The sequence below is a fragment of the Macaca nemestrina genome, chromosome 13, assembly GCF_043159975.1.
Source record: "Macaca nemestrina isolate mMacNem1 chromosome 13, mMacNem.hap1, whole genome shotgun sequence".
Taxonomy (NCBI): domain Eukaryota; kingdom Metazoa; phylum Chordata; class Mammalia; order Primates; family Cercopithecidae; genus Macaca; species Macaca nemestrina.
In genome coordinates, this window is record NC_092137.1 from 56,687,073 (window position 1) to 56,706,744 (window position 19,672).

The window sequence follows — 19,672 nt, forward strand, 5'->3', positions numbered from 1 at the left end:
TTAAATAAATTATAGGCTTTCGTTTAATTGTTTCACTACTTAAGGGCCTTCAATGGCTTGGTAAGTAATTCTTACTAGAAGATGATTTAGGGTTTATTTTAGAATTAAAAATTCTACAAAGTATTCTAACATCAATAATCAACGGAGTCTTTTGAAAAACAGCCCAGCCACAATTGGAAACAGCATTACTGAGTAGATTGTGTTTCCTCAGGCCACGCCAGCCCAAATTGGGGTCACAGAGATGATCACAGTGTTCTCCATGGGCCCAACCCCTTTGAGTCTGCTTTTGGGATCTGTTCCCCCATCAGGTATATAAGTCTTCACCTACTGTTTTAAGTCTAGTCCTGTGGGTTTCCACACTTCACCCTTCCTGAGCCTGGCTGTTGACTGGCTACTGACTGGCTGCCACAGTCTGGCCATTCCCCACAGCTCCTAGGATTGGAGCTCCCAAGTTTTCCAATATTCTCTGGGCTGAGAAAATTCCCCCACCCTTACCTGGGTTCTACCCTATTCCAGGCTCCCAACCTTACCCAGGGTCTAGTGTTAAGCCCAGGAAATGGAGGTGGGAAGGAATACTTACTATTGGTCAAGACACAGTCTATTCAGAATTTTTTTTCCCCTTTGAAAGCACTCTATTCTCCTCAATTCACATGTGTCTACCTAGTCTATTTCTTACCTTTGGGAGAACTCTTTGTCCTCAAACTTCATAGTATCTCACAAAAATTTACTCACCTCAGGTATTTGTGTTTTCAGAAATGCTTAACTGAGACCCAAAATAATGAAACCCTCTTTCAGAATTTTTTTTTTCTCTTTACAATTTTTGTAACTTATATAATATAGGTTAGTGGTATAGAAGCAACCTTTGAATTATTATTATTAAAAAAGAGAAAAATAAAATAAGACAGCTCACGTCTTCACTTAAAGCCCTTGGATTACATTTTTTTTGTTAGTTTTATTAATTTAACTGTTGTTCTTAGCAATTATATTAGGAAAAAGATTGAATTGAGAAATGTACAGATTACAGAAGATGTGTCAATCTGACTCAAATGCAGCATAGCAAGTAAAGGAATTGGGTATTGTCTTTTCATGACCCAAAATGCCTCTCACTTGCTACAGAACAACTTGCAAGGCAGGAGTTCTAATGTTTGACAGATAACAAATAACCAATAAACCCAGGACCAGATGGGAGCCATTCTGGACTTATATAAAAGCTGGCTCTAAGAAGGGAGGCTTTTTAATAGCCAAGCTCTATCAATTGTTTGTGACACCCAAGGCAGGTGTGTCTTAATGTCAAACGGGGATAATTCTTTTAATTTAAGCATTTTCATATATGATGAAATTTAGTGTCTATAACTACAGAAATGTCACAAGAGGAAAAGATAAAATGCACACTCAGAAATAAATCTAACCAGTACATTCGGTCACAACTAAATTGTGTGGGAATGATTGGTCGTTATGCTTTTGGGTGCCTAGCAAGTATTGAGTGCCAAAAATTAACAGAAGCTACCATTAAAATTTGGATGAAATATTTCTGACAAAGAGTTTTAAACAAAGGGGACTTTATCAACTTTGTAGTTTGCAATGTTTTGTTTGGAACAAGCCCCATTCACTTTCTACTCATGTTTCTACCACTCTCCCATTTTAATACATGATTCTTTAACCAGTGAAACTCGAAGTTAGTACTTGTTAGTAAGTTCTCTAAATGGTCAGATAGTTGGTGATGGCAGCCTAGGTTCTTTGCCAATGGAAAAGGGCTTTGGATTTGGGAGGCCGAGCCAGGTGGATCACCTGAGATCAGGGGTTCATGACCAGCCTAGCCAACACGGTGAAACCCCATCTGTACTAAAAATACAAAAATTAGCCAGGCATGGTGGCAGACACCTGTAATCCCAGCTAATTGGGAGGCTTAAGCAGGAGAATCGCTTGAAACTGGTATGCGGAGGTTGCAGTGAGCTGAGTTTGTGCCACTGCATTCTAGCTTGGGCAACAGAACAAGACTCCATCTCAAGGGAAAAATAGAAAAGAAAAGGACTTTGGAGAGGTCATTTTAAGATTGAGCCCTAGGCCAGGCGCAGTGGCTCACGCCTGTAATCCCAGCACTTTGGGAGGCCGAGGAAGGTGGATCACGAGGTCAGGAGATCAAGACCATCCTGGCTAACATGGTGAAACCCCATCTCTACTGAAAAAAAACAAAACAAAATAAAAAAATAGGCCAGGCGTGGTGGCGGGCACCTGTAGTCCCAGCTATTCGGGAGGCTGAGGCAGGAGAATGGCGTGAACCTGGGAGGCGGGGCTTGCAATGAGCCAAGATTGTACGACTACACTCAAACCTGGGCAACAGAGCGAGACTCCATCTCAAAAAAAAAAAAAAAAAAAAAAAAAAAAAGATTGAGCCCTAAATAGCCACTTGTGAAGAAGGTGTCTCATGCAGTCTTCTGGGCATTGATTCATTGATTTTATTGGAGAGGATTCTCTTGGTTGGGAAACCAGTCATACTGAGCTGTTGTCACTTGAAGAAGAGATCAAGATAGGCATGAGAGCAAGTAGGGACAGCTGCCCTCAAATGTTCACTTAAATATCCACCATGCTCAGGATCTTAATATTGACAAAATTCATCAGAATCAGTCATGAGAGTGTGATAAGACATCTTTCAATTCTAGACAGAAGTATTTTGGGGTAGTTTCTCATGGCTACAGGTGATGCCATAATTTATTGGTAATAATTGGTCTTTAAAGCATTTGAAAATATTCAGTGGTTTTATCACATTGATTTTAAATACTTTTATTGCCTTATTAAACTATGCTTTTTATTTTAGATATATCTTTTGTGTTAATGTTTTAACGTTTTTTGAAGGCATGAGTCCTACTGGGTTTTCAGTTTGTGTTCAGTATCTTAAGTCTTTAGGGCCCAAGGAGAGACATTGTAGGTCATGGAAGGGATAGTGTCCATTTCTGGGGTTTTTTTTTTTGGTTTTTTTTTCTGCTATGCTCTTTTCTCTTAAATGATGAGGTTGTAGCCTGAAATGGACCTTTTTTTCTGTGAGAAACAGAGCTTATGCCAGAGCAGGATGGATATTTATAAGCATCTATAACCCTTACAGTTGGATCTGACTCAGGTTACAGACAGGGCACAGTACAATATGGAGACCAGTGTGTCATCAATTGCAACCTGGTGCTTTGTTTCTGTTTCAAGCACTAACCACATCCTGAGTATCAGCTAGGGTCCTGGATACTGGCCCAGCGTTGAGTCCATCTTGATGATGATTCCCATTCTGACCCCCCATGGTTATTCTATTTTATAGGTGAGAGAATGTCACCTATTAATGGGCAGAGGCAAGGTTTGTGTCCAGATTTTCTGTTACCTCTGGTCTAGTATTTCTATTTTGCTCAGACTTGTCACGTGACACTTGTGTATCTCTTGAAGCAAGATAGCTGTGAAAATAACACTACCACCACTACCTCCACCACCATCAGCCAAAACAAACCTCTGCTGTAGTATTGGGGTCTGAATACTACAGATCCCAGGAAACCTGGGCCAAGAAACCTGATTTAGTTTTTAGTCCATCTGTTTTGATGTTTACCACGAGAGTTCATTTCTCTACTAATGTTTTATCCAGTTGGGAAGGTCTTATCCTTTTAGAACTCTTAAGAAATTTCTAGCTTCCAATAAACAGTTACTCAGCAAAGGACATTTGTCTATCACTTATTTTCCTGTTCATTTAAGCACCTTGCCTCCTTCTCCAGCAATGTCCCAGACTATTCCAATCTGTAGTGGCTTCTTTATTATCTATACCAGGGTTGGCAAACTTTTTTGGCAAAGAGCTAGGTAGTAAATATTTTCAAATTTATGGACCATATGGTCTGCTTCAGTTACTCACATCCTGCCATTGTAGTGTGAGAAGAGCAGGAAACAGCCACAGAGAACATGTAAATGAACAGGTGTGGCTGTATTAGGACAAAACTTTATATACAAAATAGACAGTGGCCTGGATTTAACTCTGGCAGTAGTTTGCTGATCCCTGTTTGATACTAAAATAATTTATTCATCCATGTCTCTGGGTTATCTCTTATATGACTGTCTTTTTTTCTTTCTTTCTTTTTTTTTTTTTTTTTTTTGAGATGGAGTTTCACTCTTGTTACCCAGGCTGGAGTGGTGCAATGGCACGATCTTGGCTCACTGCAACCTCCATCTCCCAGGTTCAAGCGATTCTTCTGCCTCAGTCTCCCAAGTAGCTGGGATTACAGGCATCTGCTACCATGCCCGACTAATTTTTTGTATTTTTTGTATTTTTTTTTTTTTTAGTAGAGTTGGGGTTTCATTGTGTTGGCCAGGCTGGTCTTGAACTCCTGACCTCAGGTGATCCACCCGCCTCGGCCTCCCAAAGTGCTGGGATTACAGGCGTGAGTATGTTTTCTTTTGTACATAAAGACTTTATACAAATGCTCTTCCTAGTATTTGCTACTTATTTTTGCATTAGTTCAAATTCTTTGTCCTGTCATCCCAAAACCTGCTCTGAGTTATGAGTACTGGGATTTGAAGTGTGCTGTGATTTAACCAGCGTTGGTTGAGCCAAGAGGCAAGGTATTTTTTTCTAATTAATCTCTTAGCTTTAGACTGGAACTTTTTGGAGACCAGGATGCTTGCATTTGACTTGAAAAGGGAAGATCCTCCCACATAGAAGGGACAATTTTTGTGATATCATCGAATAGGAAATTTGTACTTTTCTGAAATGTATGTCTATGGTGATTGTAGGTACCCTTTAGTGAGTGATTGATTATATTACTTTTGTGTCCTGGCGATCTCTTCCCTGTCTTAGAGAGATTGGTAAGAAACTAACATGGCGCAGGCTTATCTTTGAAATAGATACCACATAGGCAGCAGCTTGGAAAGAACATGAATTTCTATATACACTTTCACAGACAAGTGAAACGCTAAATCTATGGTTTTCGATGGATGAAGAAAACCATTTCTGGCTAAGGAGGAGTCAGAAGTCAATCTCCCTTTTCTCTTAAGTGAAGGCACTTCATGAAAAAAGGAGAAACTTGCAGAAAAAAGTAGGAAGTAAGTGAATGCTGCATTTTTCAGTTTCTTCATATTAATATTCTCCCTTCACATGATCTTTGTCATATATGTGGGTTTTAGTCATTATGTATGTGTTCTTGGAAAGGAAAGGTGAAGGTGTTTTGGTTGGCTGTTTCTGCAGCATCTGTTCATTGGGAATCTGCAAGGTGCTTTCGAAAGGACAGAGGAGAACAAAGGCTAGTTCACATCTTCAGCATGTTTTCTGTGGGTCAGGACAAGACTTAGAGGAAAGTGAGAAGAATCCTCAGTTACTTGTCCTTTTCACCAGGACTGATTGACATCGGAAGAGCCAAATGGTGGAAGAGAGCTTAAAAAGATTAGCCAGTTTGATGTTCACATTGTATGCTATAAATACATGTAATTACTATTGGTCAATTAAATATAAAATACACTTTTTTAAAAAAAGATTAACCAAATACATTCACAATGCTTGGTCAGTGACTGATGTCAACCTAGCAATTTTCAAGCCTCTCTGTAGCACTTAATGTTTTCAGAATGCTTTGCAATCAGACTTATTAGTCTCCCTTCACAGCTACCACGTGAAGCTAATTGATAGGCCTCTCCATTTTAGCATTGAGGACAAGTGACTTGCTGAGGGTCAGGCAATGGGTTTATGGAGCTCATTAGTCTCTGGGTTATTTCTCTCTTGAGTTAGCAAAAATGCTTTTCATTTTTTTTTTTTTAAAAGACATCTCTAACCAGCCTTGGGGAACTTACTACTGGTTAACCAGATTGTTTTTCAGGATAATACTATTGCAAAAATTCTAGTTTTTAAGTTTCTTTTAAAATTTTGCTTTTCCTAACACTTTACAGTGTCACTCGTCAGAACTTTTCTGTTAACTTTTCAGAAAGTTTTGGCTGTATGTGTTAAGGGTTACCTTTACCTGGGTAATGCCCTCAAAATTTTTGCCATTTTCTTCCGATCACCCAGAGACTTTAGAAAAAAATAGACTGTGTTAAGCAAGAAGCCTTAGTTTGTGACAATAGTTGTGGTCAAAGTTTGTATGGAGAGATGAGATGAAACCATTCTTTATTCCAGTTACTTCTGCTCTCTATTATCCCCAGAATCTCTTATAGGCTAAACAGAAGCAGTGACCTCACTATTTGGAATGAGAAAGGTTAACATTTATTGTTGGTTTGGTACAGGAATATTTATTCAGTGGTAGATAATTAGTGGGCTTCCACTGCTTTTCTTAGCACAAGCAAAACATCCCTTAAAAATAGGGAGTAGAATTTCTGTAGGTCATGGAAGGCTGATGGCTTGCATTGGCCGTTCGTTTAATCTTTCACCCCTTGAGTGTTTTTTGAGCATCTCTTATGTACAGATGCTGTTTGAGAATACAGTCTTGAATAAGACAGGTAAGGCCTCTGTCTCATGCAGCTTATATTTTAGTAGTTAGATTATTATCTTTAAAACCATAAATATATAATACATTACCCAAAAGAGGTAATCACTATGAAGAAAACAAAAGCAGGGCATAGAATAAGAGAGTGACTAGAGTAGGAGAATATTTAGGAAAGGCCTTTCATCTGAGGAGACTTGAATAAAGGAAGTATGGCATGGAAAATAATATTTCTGGAAGTGGGAACAGCAAGGATAGAAGCCTTAATTAGGAATCAGCTAGACACAAGTTCAGAAACAGGGACAAGGCCAATGTGGCTGGAACAGAGTGGGTAAAATGGAGAATAAAAGGAGATGAAGTTGGAGAAACAGAAAGACCCTGTGTGCCCTGTTGACCGAGCTCAAGCTTGTGGATTTGGATATGAGTTGACGGAAGGCTAAATTGGAGGATTTGGGCAGGGATGTGATATCATCAATTCACGTTTTTGAAGGATCACCTCCATGTTGGGTAAAGACTAGACTAAAGAAGGTAGAGACAGGGAGAGGGGTCATTGGTACACTCATTAGGGAGCTAGCTTGGTAGTGTAAGAGAGCTGACAGTGGCTTGAACTCAGTGGTGAGGAGGGGTTAGACTCACAGGGTGTTTTTAAGTGAGCTAAGAGTGCTTAATGACAGATGGGATGTGGACTGTAAAGGAAAGGGACTGCATGTGGCTTCACAGGTTGGGTACTGACAGCCCCAGAAGGAACAATTCACTGAGACTATGCAGTGAATGGCAGCCCAGGGATGATACGAGTGTCAACCCTGGGAAGAATTGAGGATGACTCCTTGCATTTTGATCTCAGCAATCATATGATTGGTGGTGCTGTTTACTGAGATAGGCAAGACTGGGAGGAACAGGTTAGGAGGTGCAGGGGAATCAAGTTCTATTTTGGACATAGTCAATTTGCGGTGTTTTACATCAACAAGGAGATGTCACATAGAGTTGGATGTGTACATCTCAAACTCAGGTGAGCTATCAGAGCTGGAGATAAAAAACTGGGAAGAACGAAACATATATATATATAAACTATGGGACTGAATTCCCATTCTTGTCAATGAATGTTGAGGAGAAAAAGAGAAGAGGTTTGTGGACTGTATCCTGGACACCCCAAGATTTAAAGAGAGGAGCCAAATGTGGACTGCAAAGAGAGACCCAATTAGCTTTTTTTTTTTTTTCTTTTCTTTTCTTTTCTTTTTAAGATGAAGTCTCACTCTGCCACCCAGGCTGGAGTGCAGTGGTGTGATCTCAGCTCACTGCAACCTCCGCAACCCAGGTTCAAGTGATTCTCCTTCCTCAGCCTCCCAAATAGCTGGGATTACAGGCCTGTGCCACCACACCCGGCTAATTTGTGTATTTTTTTTAGTGGAGACTAGGTTTTGCCATGTTGTCCAGGCTGGTCTCGAACTCCTGACTTCAGGTGATCTGTCCCCTGGGCCTCCCAAAGTGCTTACTTTGGGATTACAGGTGTGAGCCACTGCTCCCAGTCCCATTTAGATTTTTTAGTCTCCCAGGGGTGCAGATGATTTAGGAACTTACTTCAATGGACTGACTCTGCAAAGATGTTTTATATTTTGTTTTAACTCTGTGTGCCTTGGACTTATCCTTTTGAATATGATTCAGTTAAATGAGTGTATATATAGTTTGAATAAAAAAATCTTGTTTTCCATCGTAATTTTTTTTTTTTGTAAGAAGGTAGGGCACAGATAAACATATATTTAAAATATCTTTATTTCCTTCCTTCCTAGTAAGAACTGGTTTGTGACAATAAGAGCTCATGCTTCCATGATGCTTCCTTTTGTGCTTTGATGATGGTCTCACTGATGGTGGATTTCATTTTTTCCTGCCAGAGATTTTACTACTACTAAGTATGCAGAGGCCACGCTGCCCAGATTCATTTTGGCTACTCTCGTTTTTGTAAACATTTAAGCATAAGATCATTGCTAATGCTCCATGATAGATCTTTCAGCAGGTGGCATGGGTGGACCTACAGCCTAATGGGTAGCTGTGCTTGTTTGTATTATTGTATGTATCCTAGAGAGGTAGCTGTCCTTGTAAGAAACTGACTCTTCTTGCTTCTCTATTAGCATCTTTCTTGTCTTGACCTTCCTATTTTGCATGGGAGCTTCACATACTAGAAGATTCATCGAAGAACTTAAGACCCTTCTTTTTGCCAAAGCTAGGGCAGCAAACACTACCTCACAGTGGAATATTTCTTAGTCAACCCAGCAAAGATTTATTTTAAGTCACTGTTTAGTTCCTGGGGCTCTAGCTCAGTGCATGTGTTCCACTGGGCCCTGATAGCATGCTGAGGTGTTTAACACAATTATTAATTGGCTCTGGTCTGCAAGTCAGATGCAATGTTAATTAGCATTACTTCTTTGCCATTGCATCCATACTGGCAATTCAGTTCCATGCCCTTACACTCTCTGTCCTACTTGTGCTTTCCTTTTCTCCCTTTTAAAAAATAAGCCCTACACCTGAAAGTATTCAGATATGTTCTCAACAGCAATACCATCACCTTTTACTCTTTAATACCAGCCTGATTGAAAAGGAATTTAGAAGTATCAGTCTTTTTCTGTAGGAATTTCAGTGTTTCTCACTGGGAGTTCTATAGTTAATAAAAGTCAAGTATTAAGCACATAGACTCATTGCCTAGAAGCAGTTGCCTATGTTTCCTAGGTATTGTTTAACAGCCTCTTTTTTCTTTTTTTCAACCAGGCCTTCATTGTTATTCTTTGTCTGCTGTCACTCTGGCTGCAGAGACACTAGGTGTTTGCTGTCTTAGCCCTTTCAAAAGATATTAATTCTTTTCTTCCTGGGGTTTGCCCTTTGTAATTTTTGTAAAAAGGCATCCTGCTAACCTTCTGTAATTACTTTTATTTCATTTTATTTTTTCTGGGAACTATATTTCTGTATCTGTAAGTTTCACCCGGAGGAACAGGTATTTCAAAATTACTTTCTTTTTCTTCCAATAACATTTTGTTGTTTGCAGAGATATTTTCATTAGTGATGCAGTGAGCACTGGATGAAGTTAAAATCATTTAAAATTTAAATGTTTTGCAAACTCTCTTATTTCACATGTCAGAAGAAAACCTTTTGGAGGGTATTTGTGACAAAGAATGCTTCAGGGCTTTGCATTATTAATCACCTCTTTGATCTTGATTTTAAAAATCTGATGAAGGAGCTGGGTCTATTACTTCCCCCAGTATTTTCTATCCTGGTTAATAGCATGACCGTTTAGTACCTAACCAGAAAGCTGATAGTCATCCTGGATAACTCCTTCAACCTCGCTGCCTACATTCAAATAGACATTAAAGCTCATAGGGTCTTGCCCTCTAATCCATCAATATTGTCCTTTTAATTTCTTCTGCTATTTTGCAGTGTAGGCAATAAGTAATATTTTTTCCCTTCAAATTCTTTGTTGATCTCCTAGTTGGGATTTCCTCTCAGCTAGTCTGGCCCCTCCCAAATCATTCTCCACACTACTACCAGATCAATCTGTCCACCACCAATCAGTTCCTGTTACATCTGTGGCTCCACATAGAATAAATTTCAGATCCTTCTTACGGCATGGGAGATTTCCCATGCAACTCCTGCATGTCATGCCATACTCAGCTCTTGCTACTCTGGGCCTCACATCCTGTGCTCACATCCTTCAACTGCAGGCAGATAGAACTAGTTTTCTTTTCCTGAACATGTCAGCAACCTAAGACTTTAGGTTCTCTGAATTGAAGCTGCTTACCACATCCACTGTGACTCCACAGACATCATTCTCAGCCATTATTTGGCATAATAAATGAGGGGTGTGTGAATTAATATTACTTTCATTTGTTTTTTCGGATAGATACCCACATTTTATGTAATGGTTGCAGCCACAGTTATGTACCTAGAGTGGAGAAGGTCAAATGAGCACAGAGCTGATGTTAATCTGGTGTGTAGTAGTTCATCTGTATCAGTTATTAATATTTACATGCTTCTAATCCAATTCCTTTGAAGGCTGCTGAGCCATTCCAACCAACCTGACCCTCCCTAGGATCATATGGATCTCTCTGCAACCCAGGAGCTAAAGAATGAGTGCATAGACTAGAAGGAGACTTCTGGGACCCAAAGAAAGAAAAATCACTCTGGGGTATAAATTACTGAAAACATTACCAGGCCCACAGTTAGTATCTTTAAAAAAACTTTCTTTACATTGATAGATAAAATTATGTCTTTACTGTGTACAACATGGTGTTTTAAAGTATATACACATTGTGGAATGACTTAATACAGCTAATTAATGTATACATCACTTCACATAGTTATTTTTGGGTGAGAACACTTTACATCCACTTTCTTAGCATTTTTCAAGAATGCAATATATTATTAACTATAGTCACCATTGCTGTACAGTAGATCGCTTGAAATTATTCCTCCTGTCTAACTGAAATGTTGTATCCTTTGATATTTCCTTCTCCTTCCCAATCCTCCCAACTCCTTTCTCTAAGTAGAAATCAACTTTTGTTAGATTTCGTATATGAGTACAATCATGCAATATTTATCTTTCTGTGCCTGACTTATTTCATTTAGCATAATGTCCTCCAGGTTCATCCATGTTGTGACAAGTGACAGGATTTCCTTCGTTTTTTAGGCTGAATAGTATTCTGTCATATATAGATAGCACATTTTCTTTATTCATCCATTCACAGACACTTAGGTTGTTTCCGTATCTTGGCTGTTATGACTAATGCTGCACTTAACATGGGAGTGCAGAGATCTCTTTGACACACTGATTTTGTTTAATGTTAATGTATACCCAGTAGTGGGATTGTTGAATCATATGGTAGTCCTACTTGTAATTTTTTGAAAAACTGTTTTCATACTGTTTTCCATAATAGCTATACTTATTTACATTCCCACCAGCAGTGTGCAAGGGTTCCCCTCTCTCCATATTCTTGCCAAGATATCTTTTGTCTTTTTGATAATAGTTATTTTAAAAGGCATGTGATGATACCTCATTGTGGTTTTAATTTGCATTTTTTTCTTGATTAGAGAATTTTCTGAATTTTTGCATATATCCCTTTGCTATTTTTATGTCTTCTTTTAAAGAAATGTCTATTCAGGTCCTTTGATCATTTTTCAATTGGGTTGTTTCCTTGCTATTGAGATGTTTGAGTTATTTCTATATTTTGGATGTTCACCTAGCATTTTAGGAGCTCAGATTAGCCAATTTTAGTAATCTTTTAATGGACAGCACTTAAGGTAGTCCTAACGTGGTAGGAGCTTAATGATTGAGAGCTGTTATGTCAAAAACACGCCCTTAAGAAGTCCTCTGCCCGCCGAGGAGTCTGTACATAGGCTACAATCCTTCACCACATGTGATGAAGAGAGTAGTTGCCTCCCCGGTCCAGATTTCTCTTTCTTATTTCTTTTATCTTTTACAATTTAATCTCCCTTTTATCTTTTTATCTATTTAATCTTTTGCGATTATCTTATAATGCTCTCATTGGCACTGAGATGTTTCATGTGTCAAGGCCCCCACTTCTATTTGCTGGCAATTTTATTCTTTCCTAATGTGACTGCTTCAAGTTAAGTGCAGAATCTTTGCCCAGCAAATTGTTAAGGAAGCTTTATGATCTTCTATAACTTCCACAGAGCCCCTTCTGCCGATTGTATTCTCTATGTGGGATTGGTGTCACGATTTTCTAGGTACTGTAGCATACTATATGTCTCTATCTCAAGAACTCTTTTCTTTGGACCACTGCCCTGTGGCTGCCCACAGCGTATCCTCTTTCTGCTAGTGTTGTTACAGTAGGATGATATGGGTATTTTCAATTCTGTTTCTTTTGTTAGAGTAATTTCTTATTTGGGGGTGGAAACGTGGCCACCTTTATACTTAGACCACTTGAGCACTGAAGCTTAAGGAGTTTCCTTCTAAATCCTTTCAAGCTCCAAATCCTGTGGGCAACATGTCCTCATATGCAAAATCTGCTATAGAGCTGTCACCAGAAATTTTGCTTTGCAGTTTCCCAACATAGTTCTCTTTCTCTAAATCAGGGTTTCTCAACCTCAGCTATAGTGACATTTTGGGCTAGACAATCCTTTCTTTGTGAGGGGACTGTCCTGTGCATTTTAAGATATTTAGCAACATCCTTGGCCTCTACCCACTAAATGCCAGTAGAAACTGCATAGTTTTGACAAGTAAAAATGTCTGCAGGCATTTTTGCCAAATGTTTTCTCTTGGGGGCCAAATCACCCCAGCCCCTGTTGAGAACTGACACTCTCAATAATAAACATGTGGACATAAATTGACAAGTTATAAAATATGTTGACAAGCAAAGCAAAAACATTCATGATAAGGACAGCAAATGCTGATAGAGCACTTATGTGGGCCAGACACTGTTTTAAGAGCTCTTTCCATGTAAGTTTCCAAACCCATAGAGTGACTGTACCATTTTACCATTATTATTTACACTTTATAGATGAGGAAACTAAGGCATGGAAAGGTCATATAGCTTGTCCAAAGTCATGCAGCTCGTGTCAGATCAAGAATTTAAACTCAGGCACTGCGACCCTGGAGTCTATGATTTGAACTCACTGTGTTTCTCTTTCAACAACAATTTGTTGGAATAGGTATCTATATGCCATTGCATGCAATATCACCTCTGATAGTTACTAAGTTAATGTTTATTAAGTGAATAAATGAATGACTATACATCCAGGGAATTACTTATTATTTTAAATCAGCATTGAATAGATTCTTTAGTTAATTTAAATGAAAAATGCACTTTTCTTTGGACATAACCAACTAAATATTATCATTAGAGTAAGGCAAGAGGATCTTAGCATTTCTAAGCCTATGTACAAGAATCTCTTGGAAAGGGTTTGCTAAGGTGACCTTTAAAGTCTCTTCCAATCAGAGCTTCTATTTATGTGCTAGAACAGTTTTACAATATGTCAGAATGAAGATTGGCCAAACTGAACAAAATATTATTTCCCTGATTAGATTGAGCAAAGCATCTGCCTTGCCCTGTAATAACTGAAAACTGAATTTATCCTCCCCCTTAAACTAGGCATACACACTGATGAGGTATTAAGCATTGTATGATAGTTTAACCAAGTTCAGGAGTTATAAAAAATTAAGCATCTTTAAGTAACAGGAAACCACTTTAGCTGATCAATCTTCAGGCTTCCATAGTTGGCCTTCTATAGTGAATGAGAGGGCTGGGCTCTCAAATTTGTTATAAGTGCATTACATCTGATTTATATCAAAGTGAGAAACTATTTTATGTAACACTACAATATTACTCTATTGAATGTGATTTTTAGTCAATTGGAAATATTTATATAGTGCATATATATTTTTATTTATACACATACATATGTACATATATGTATATGTATATGTTCAATAAGAAACCCAGTATATTTGTTTTCTATTTTTCTGGCATGCAAACAAAACTTTTTCTTAAGAAGCATTTTCATTAAATTAAAAAATTTCCTTGACTTCATTACTAGTGAAAACAATTTAAAGGATTTCTCTAGGAGCTTTATTTTTTAGGTGATTTTCCCTATTGCAGAGATCACACATCAAATTCTGAGTGATCATCATTTTGTGATTCATGTATTTTAGATAACATATAATATTGGACATTTCTTAGTGTTTTTTATTATTTCTATGAGGAACAGTAACACTTAATTCATGCAAATTTGAGAAAAGAAACATGACTGTAAAAAAATTAAATGGTCTTTTTTTTTGCAAAATTGGTTTTTGTTTCCTTCATTTCCATATATAACTCATTGTGAGCAATAAGGGAAAGATAAGCTATAGTGCCTTAGAGAACCTTGTGCATCTTTAAATAAATAGATGAGAACTATTTGTTATTAGAATGGTCATAGTTTGAAGAGAAAATGTTGCAGATGTTGTTGTTGAAAACTTCATGTTGATTTCATGTTTAAGTACAGAGAATTTTATACCCTGTTGAAGTTTGAAGAACTAACCAGAATCTGACCCTGAAAGTCCTGAGGACTAAAGGTTCTGACTCATACTAAACCCATGCAAATGCCCATATGTGAATTCATTTGCCCATCTTTATGCCTTTCAAAGTCAGTAAGGTAAAAGTCTTCAAGTCAGGCTGACTTCTTCTTCTTAGCTTAAAACATAGGTCACTTTATACTTTCTTTATTACTGAGGTTTCCAACAAACAGTTCTTGGGGACTTTTTCTATTCATCGTTCAAGAGGAACATTTATGTGTGTCTGAAGTTTGCTGAGATGCCTGGTGAGTCAGAAGTACAGTTTGGATTTCCCTCTTTTTCTTCCTTTCAGTACTTGATTTTCACTTTTCCCTCCTCCTCACAAATTTTCATTTTCTGAAAAACCCTACACTATTACCTCTATAGAAGTTTCCAGAGTTTTCAAGGAATAAAAACTATTGACTATAGTACAGTCATAGTGAAACTTAAAGAGACTCAGTGATTCATAATTCTTCATATTCTTTTATGATTTCTATGAGTACTTACCACAGAGTAAGTAATCTATAATTTACTTCCCACACAATGTGAGTGTTAAGGTCACTCAGGAATTCTTTTTCACAAACTTGGAAGTTTAGAAAACTACAGAAAACAAAACTAAGCAAAACAGAATTCTTCAGAAAATAGGAAGTGACAGTCTTAACACTGTTTGGAATTGTTCTTCCAATTAGTGACCGGAATCTGAGTTCCACCATTTTTGAGCCCCAAAGTTGCCAGAAACAAGTTTAATGACTGAATTACTGAAGGCTTCTTATGTTTTATGAATCCGTCCTCAGAAAACACCATGTTTGGCAATTGTAGGCCTGGCGAAACACTAAGCCTTCATTAGTCTATAAATACCATTTTGATGTAGTTATTAAGTCAAAGATGATGGCTGGCCCAGAACACATTTTTCTGTATACCTACATAAAAAAAACTATATGCCGACCTGGGAAGAAAGTTAATTAATCCTGGTTCCAAAAGAGTACTTTTTCCTTTAAAATGGTTATATCGTCAGTTTATTCTTCCACAAAGATCTGGACCCTGTTTATTGTCCCCGTTATGAAATTAATAATACTATAAAATACATATTTAATGTGTTTTAAAGGAACATTTTACAATACTTAAAGTATAGCTATTGTTTTATGTAGTATCTACTTTCTGAAAGTTGGAAATGATCGTGAATTCTTGACATAGCAGCTAAATGGTGCTCTTGCCAGCTGGCTTCCAAGCGGTCATAGATCCTACCTTAGATTTCATGGGTATGATGATAAACTTTGTTACAATGGAGAGGCATTGGGATTTAGCCTTGCTATACATTAAGAAAGAATGAAAGTAGAATTCCTATATGTTTTACTCAGTTGTTAAATCCAAAAAAGGATAAGATCTGAGAGGTGCATGTTACAGAAATAATCAAATTCAGATACTAGATCTCCTTACTTGTAAAAATAACTATAAAATTTGCATTACTCATTAATGATCATCTGAGAAATAGAACTATGCAGATTGGGGTGGGAGGTGAGTATTAAGCTGTGAACCATATTATAAATTTTTGGAGATAATTCTTTTGATGATGGAAACAAATAAGATGCTACACATGGAATAATTATCAAAAGAGCAATGTTCAAATTAATGTTGCTATGATGAAATTAACATTATGACCCAAGTGCAGATATATAATTGCCTCTGTTATATGTGAGAAATAGAGTATGTGTGATTATTTGATAGGTAACTGGTGCCAATTTAATAGGTTCAGAAAAGAGTTTTGTGAGTACCAACTACTGGTCATTATTTCTTCTCTTTCTTACTTCACTTAAGACCATTGTGCCTTTTCTTTCTTCAACCTCCAAAAGTTAGAGAAGAGTGAAAATTGGACCAATACTATTCAGATATAGAGCACTAACTTCAAAAAAAAATGAATTGATGAGAACTAAAATTTTATGTCCTTATTTTCAGTCTTCTAAAGTCAACCTCAACATTTAGGCACAATAATTTAAATTATTAAAATTAAAATCCACAAAATGGTGCCAAAATTATTAAAATTATTTTCTTATTCCATGGGACATAATATTCTTAGTTATAGGTCTTAGTGAAAGTTGGCAGGAGAGGAAATCATGTTCCAATAAGTTCATTTTGTTTCTGATCATTTAATAGGATTATATAGTTTGGTGATGGAAAAAGCTAAAATTAAGGACCTTTTTCTTTTCATTTCAATTATGTGATGGCTCTAGTTCTAATAAATACAAAAAAATTTTAGTTAACTTATTAATAGAAAGTTTGATAATTATGTAGATTTTCTATGTAAAATACTTATTTTAATGCAGTGATGACCTCTTAGCTGATTACATACTCTTCAATATGCAGAAATTTTGTTAAAAATTTGGTGCAGTTTCAGTTTTCTGAGTATTATTGAATATGTATACCCCAATTGCACTTCTTAACAAAAGGGCATAGTGCTGCCAATTGTATTTCAAATAACTTTTGTTAAGTTCTGAAGTTATGTAGTTTATTTCTATATAATATCCAGGTAAGACATAGTATTATTTTATGCTGGTAAAACCCATAAAATAAAGTTGTTTAAGTACCTTCAAGTTTTTTCTGTAATTTTGACTTTATCATCTACTTTTTGATAGAATTGATAATGTAGTTATATGTTTACCAGAAACTTAAATCAGGATTAGGTCTAATATATAGGACTTTAGATTGTTTTTATTTTGATTTTTTCCCTAGCTACAGGTGCATGTTACAGCTTGCCATTGTGGTCATTGTGGTTCATCTCATTAAGCTTCATGTTCTATCTGCTTTCTTGAGACTTGGGAAACAGTATTTTTCTGAGTGATTGTACCATATTGTTCCAAATATAAGGCCAGCCAGAATAGAAGGCAACCTCCAACTAGAAACAGCTCAAATATGGAGAAAGGCTGGGGGCCCAGAGCCCGGCGGGTCTTGCAGTGGTGGCAAGGGTGCCGAGGAATAGGACGATGCCTGCCCACTCTCCCGGTGAGTGAAGATGAGTCAGCTGGATGCATTTGCTTGTGCATAACCAGATGACTTCTGTTGCTAGAGAAAAAGTTATACTGGGGGGTAGAAAACAAGTTCATACACATGAAAGAAAGTTGTATGTCTAAGTCTGGGGAGGGAGGATGGGAGTAGAATTTTTCACCTCCTAAACAATTTTCTTGTTTTTCCCCCGACATATGGGGGTGAAAGTGGAGCAACCCCATGCAGGAGAGAAGAACAAAGGTACCCTGGACATTTCATGATGAAAGGAGTTTAGGTCAGTGGTCCTGAAAATCATATGCCTCTAGACAAGCTCAGAAAAGTACTCCTTTGCCCTTTAAAATTGTCTACTGACAGAGGTGATGCATGCACTGTGTGTTCATATGTAGCTTGAAAACAAGCCACTCAATCTGGAAATCACATTTCCAGTTTTAGTAAGATTTTTCTCTTTTTAAATTCCCTGTTTGGCTCAGTAGCATATATTTTTAAATAGTTCAGTGAAATTATATTAGTCAACTGAGAGTATATGTAAATTGAACCCTCATAATTCTCCCAATATTGGTCTGATTCCACTAAGTGCATAGAAAACTAACATTTTATAGTACTAAATGAGATACAATAGAATGAGGTGCTTCATTCTGTTATTGCAATCTAGAACATTATTTAACATCTGTTGGAACTAAACTTCACCAGGCATTTGGTTACCTTTATGGCTTCACAAAAACAAAATAAAATATAAGCCTTGATCTTTCTGGTTGATTTGTAGTCCATGGCTCCCAAAGCTAGTTTGAAGTATAACTTTCATCCCTAAATGATGAATTCCGTCCCCCCATACTCTAGGCAAGATACTATTGTAGCCCCCGCCCTTTTTTTTAAAGGAAACTACTTTCATTTAAAAAAATGTGTGATTTTGAATAGATATGGCCACAACAGGACTTTGTTTACATGTAAACAATGGAAAATGGCTCAGATGATTTGGTTTAAGGATGTTGTTTACATTGATTTTTAGAAGTTCTATTAAACCCAAATGCCCTGAACGATAGAGGCCCATGCATGGTATTATTGATATGCTTATCTTTTTACCAGGTCTGGAAAGAGAACCTTTGAAGCAGAAAGGCTGGGCAGAAAAGGATTTGAAAGTAAAAACAGGAAGGAGGTAGCTCAGAGTGGGAAGGTTTATTGGCTTCTAAATTAGAGGAAATATGACTTTTAAGTCAGAGGAAATATGGCACTGCAGTGGTGGGTCCTAAACAAGAGGTTTGAAGTGAAATCTGTGTAACCTGAGAAATCTTTGGGAATTGTTCATAAGAGTGGTACCAGGAGGAAAAGAGAAGAGTATAGGACCAGCATTACTCAGGAAAGAGGAGCTTCCTTTTGTAACTCCTGAGTTTTGGAACCATTTGATTCCAAAGAATCCAAAGTACAGAGGAAGAAGATGTCCAAAATGTAAGGGTGGGTGAAGGGTGTGTCCCTTAACCATCTTTAAACTTCAGATAATTTCCCTTCCATTAGATGTATTAGGCATTATTGTGTGTGATTTGATCTGGGTTGCAAATATAGGAAAATAAATTTTATAATTTCTTTTCCCACAGGGGATTGGGGCTGTTCTAATTGACAATCCTGTTTCATCACCTGCTGTACATTTTAGTTTTAGTAGCAATGGAGGACAGAAGCAGAAGAAACCACCTAAGTGCCATATCCTACTGCTTCCTCTCCTTGTTGACTAGTGAGGCTGGGGGCAGGATCTGACTGGATTGTAGAACTCTTTGAGCAGGGAAAAGAATGTGGCCTCAGTAGGCTAGTGAGCTGGCAGGGGGAGTCTTTGAGGACATAGGAGAAATGACAGCAAGAAAGAAAGGGAGAAAGTCTTCCAAATTGCAAAAATAATAATCTGCAATAATAATAACATTAAGTTAATAATAATAAGCTTTCCCTATAAAGCATGGTTTACATGTAATCCATACCTATAATTGCTGGGTGCAGATTTCTCCTCTTATTTCTAAAATGTACATCATAAAAATTCTCTTGGCTGAGCATAATTGCTCACGCCTGTAATCCTAGCACTTTGGGAGTCTGAGGCAGGAGGATCACTTGAGGTCAGGAGTTCAAGACCAACCTGGGCAACATAGTGAGACCCTGTCTCTGTGAAAAAGATAAAATGTCACTAGGCATAATGGCACATGCCTGTAGTCCCAGATACTCAGGAGGCTGAGGT

At 37.5% G+C, this 19,672-nt stretch overlaps 1 protein-coding gene across 8 annotated transcripts in view; it reads left to right on the plus strand.

The window, feature by feature from the left end:
• Positions 1 to 19,672, plus strand: part of LOC105465066 (coiled-coil domain containing 85A) — a 197,603-nt gene that overhangs the window by 166,349 nt on the left and 11,582 nt on the right. For 3 of the 8 annotated variants that reach the window (XM_024787769.2, XM_011713294.3, XM_071076737.1), the window contains exon 4: positions 17,323 to 17,457. The exons of the other annotated variants lie outside the window; for them this stretch is intronic. In XM_024787769.2, coding sequence (XP_024643537.2) covers positions 17,323 to 17,457 — 135 coding nt within the window. The remainder of the gene's footprint in view (positions 1 to 17,322; positions 17,458 to 19,672) is intronic. 8 annotated transcript variants of the gene reach the window in all.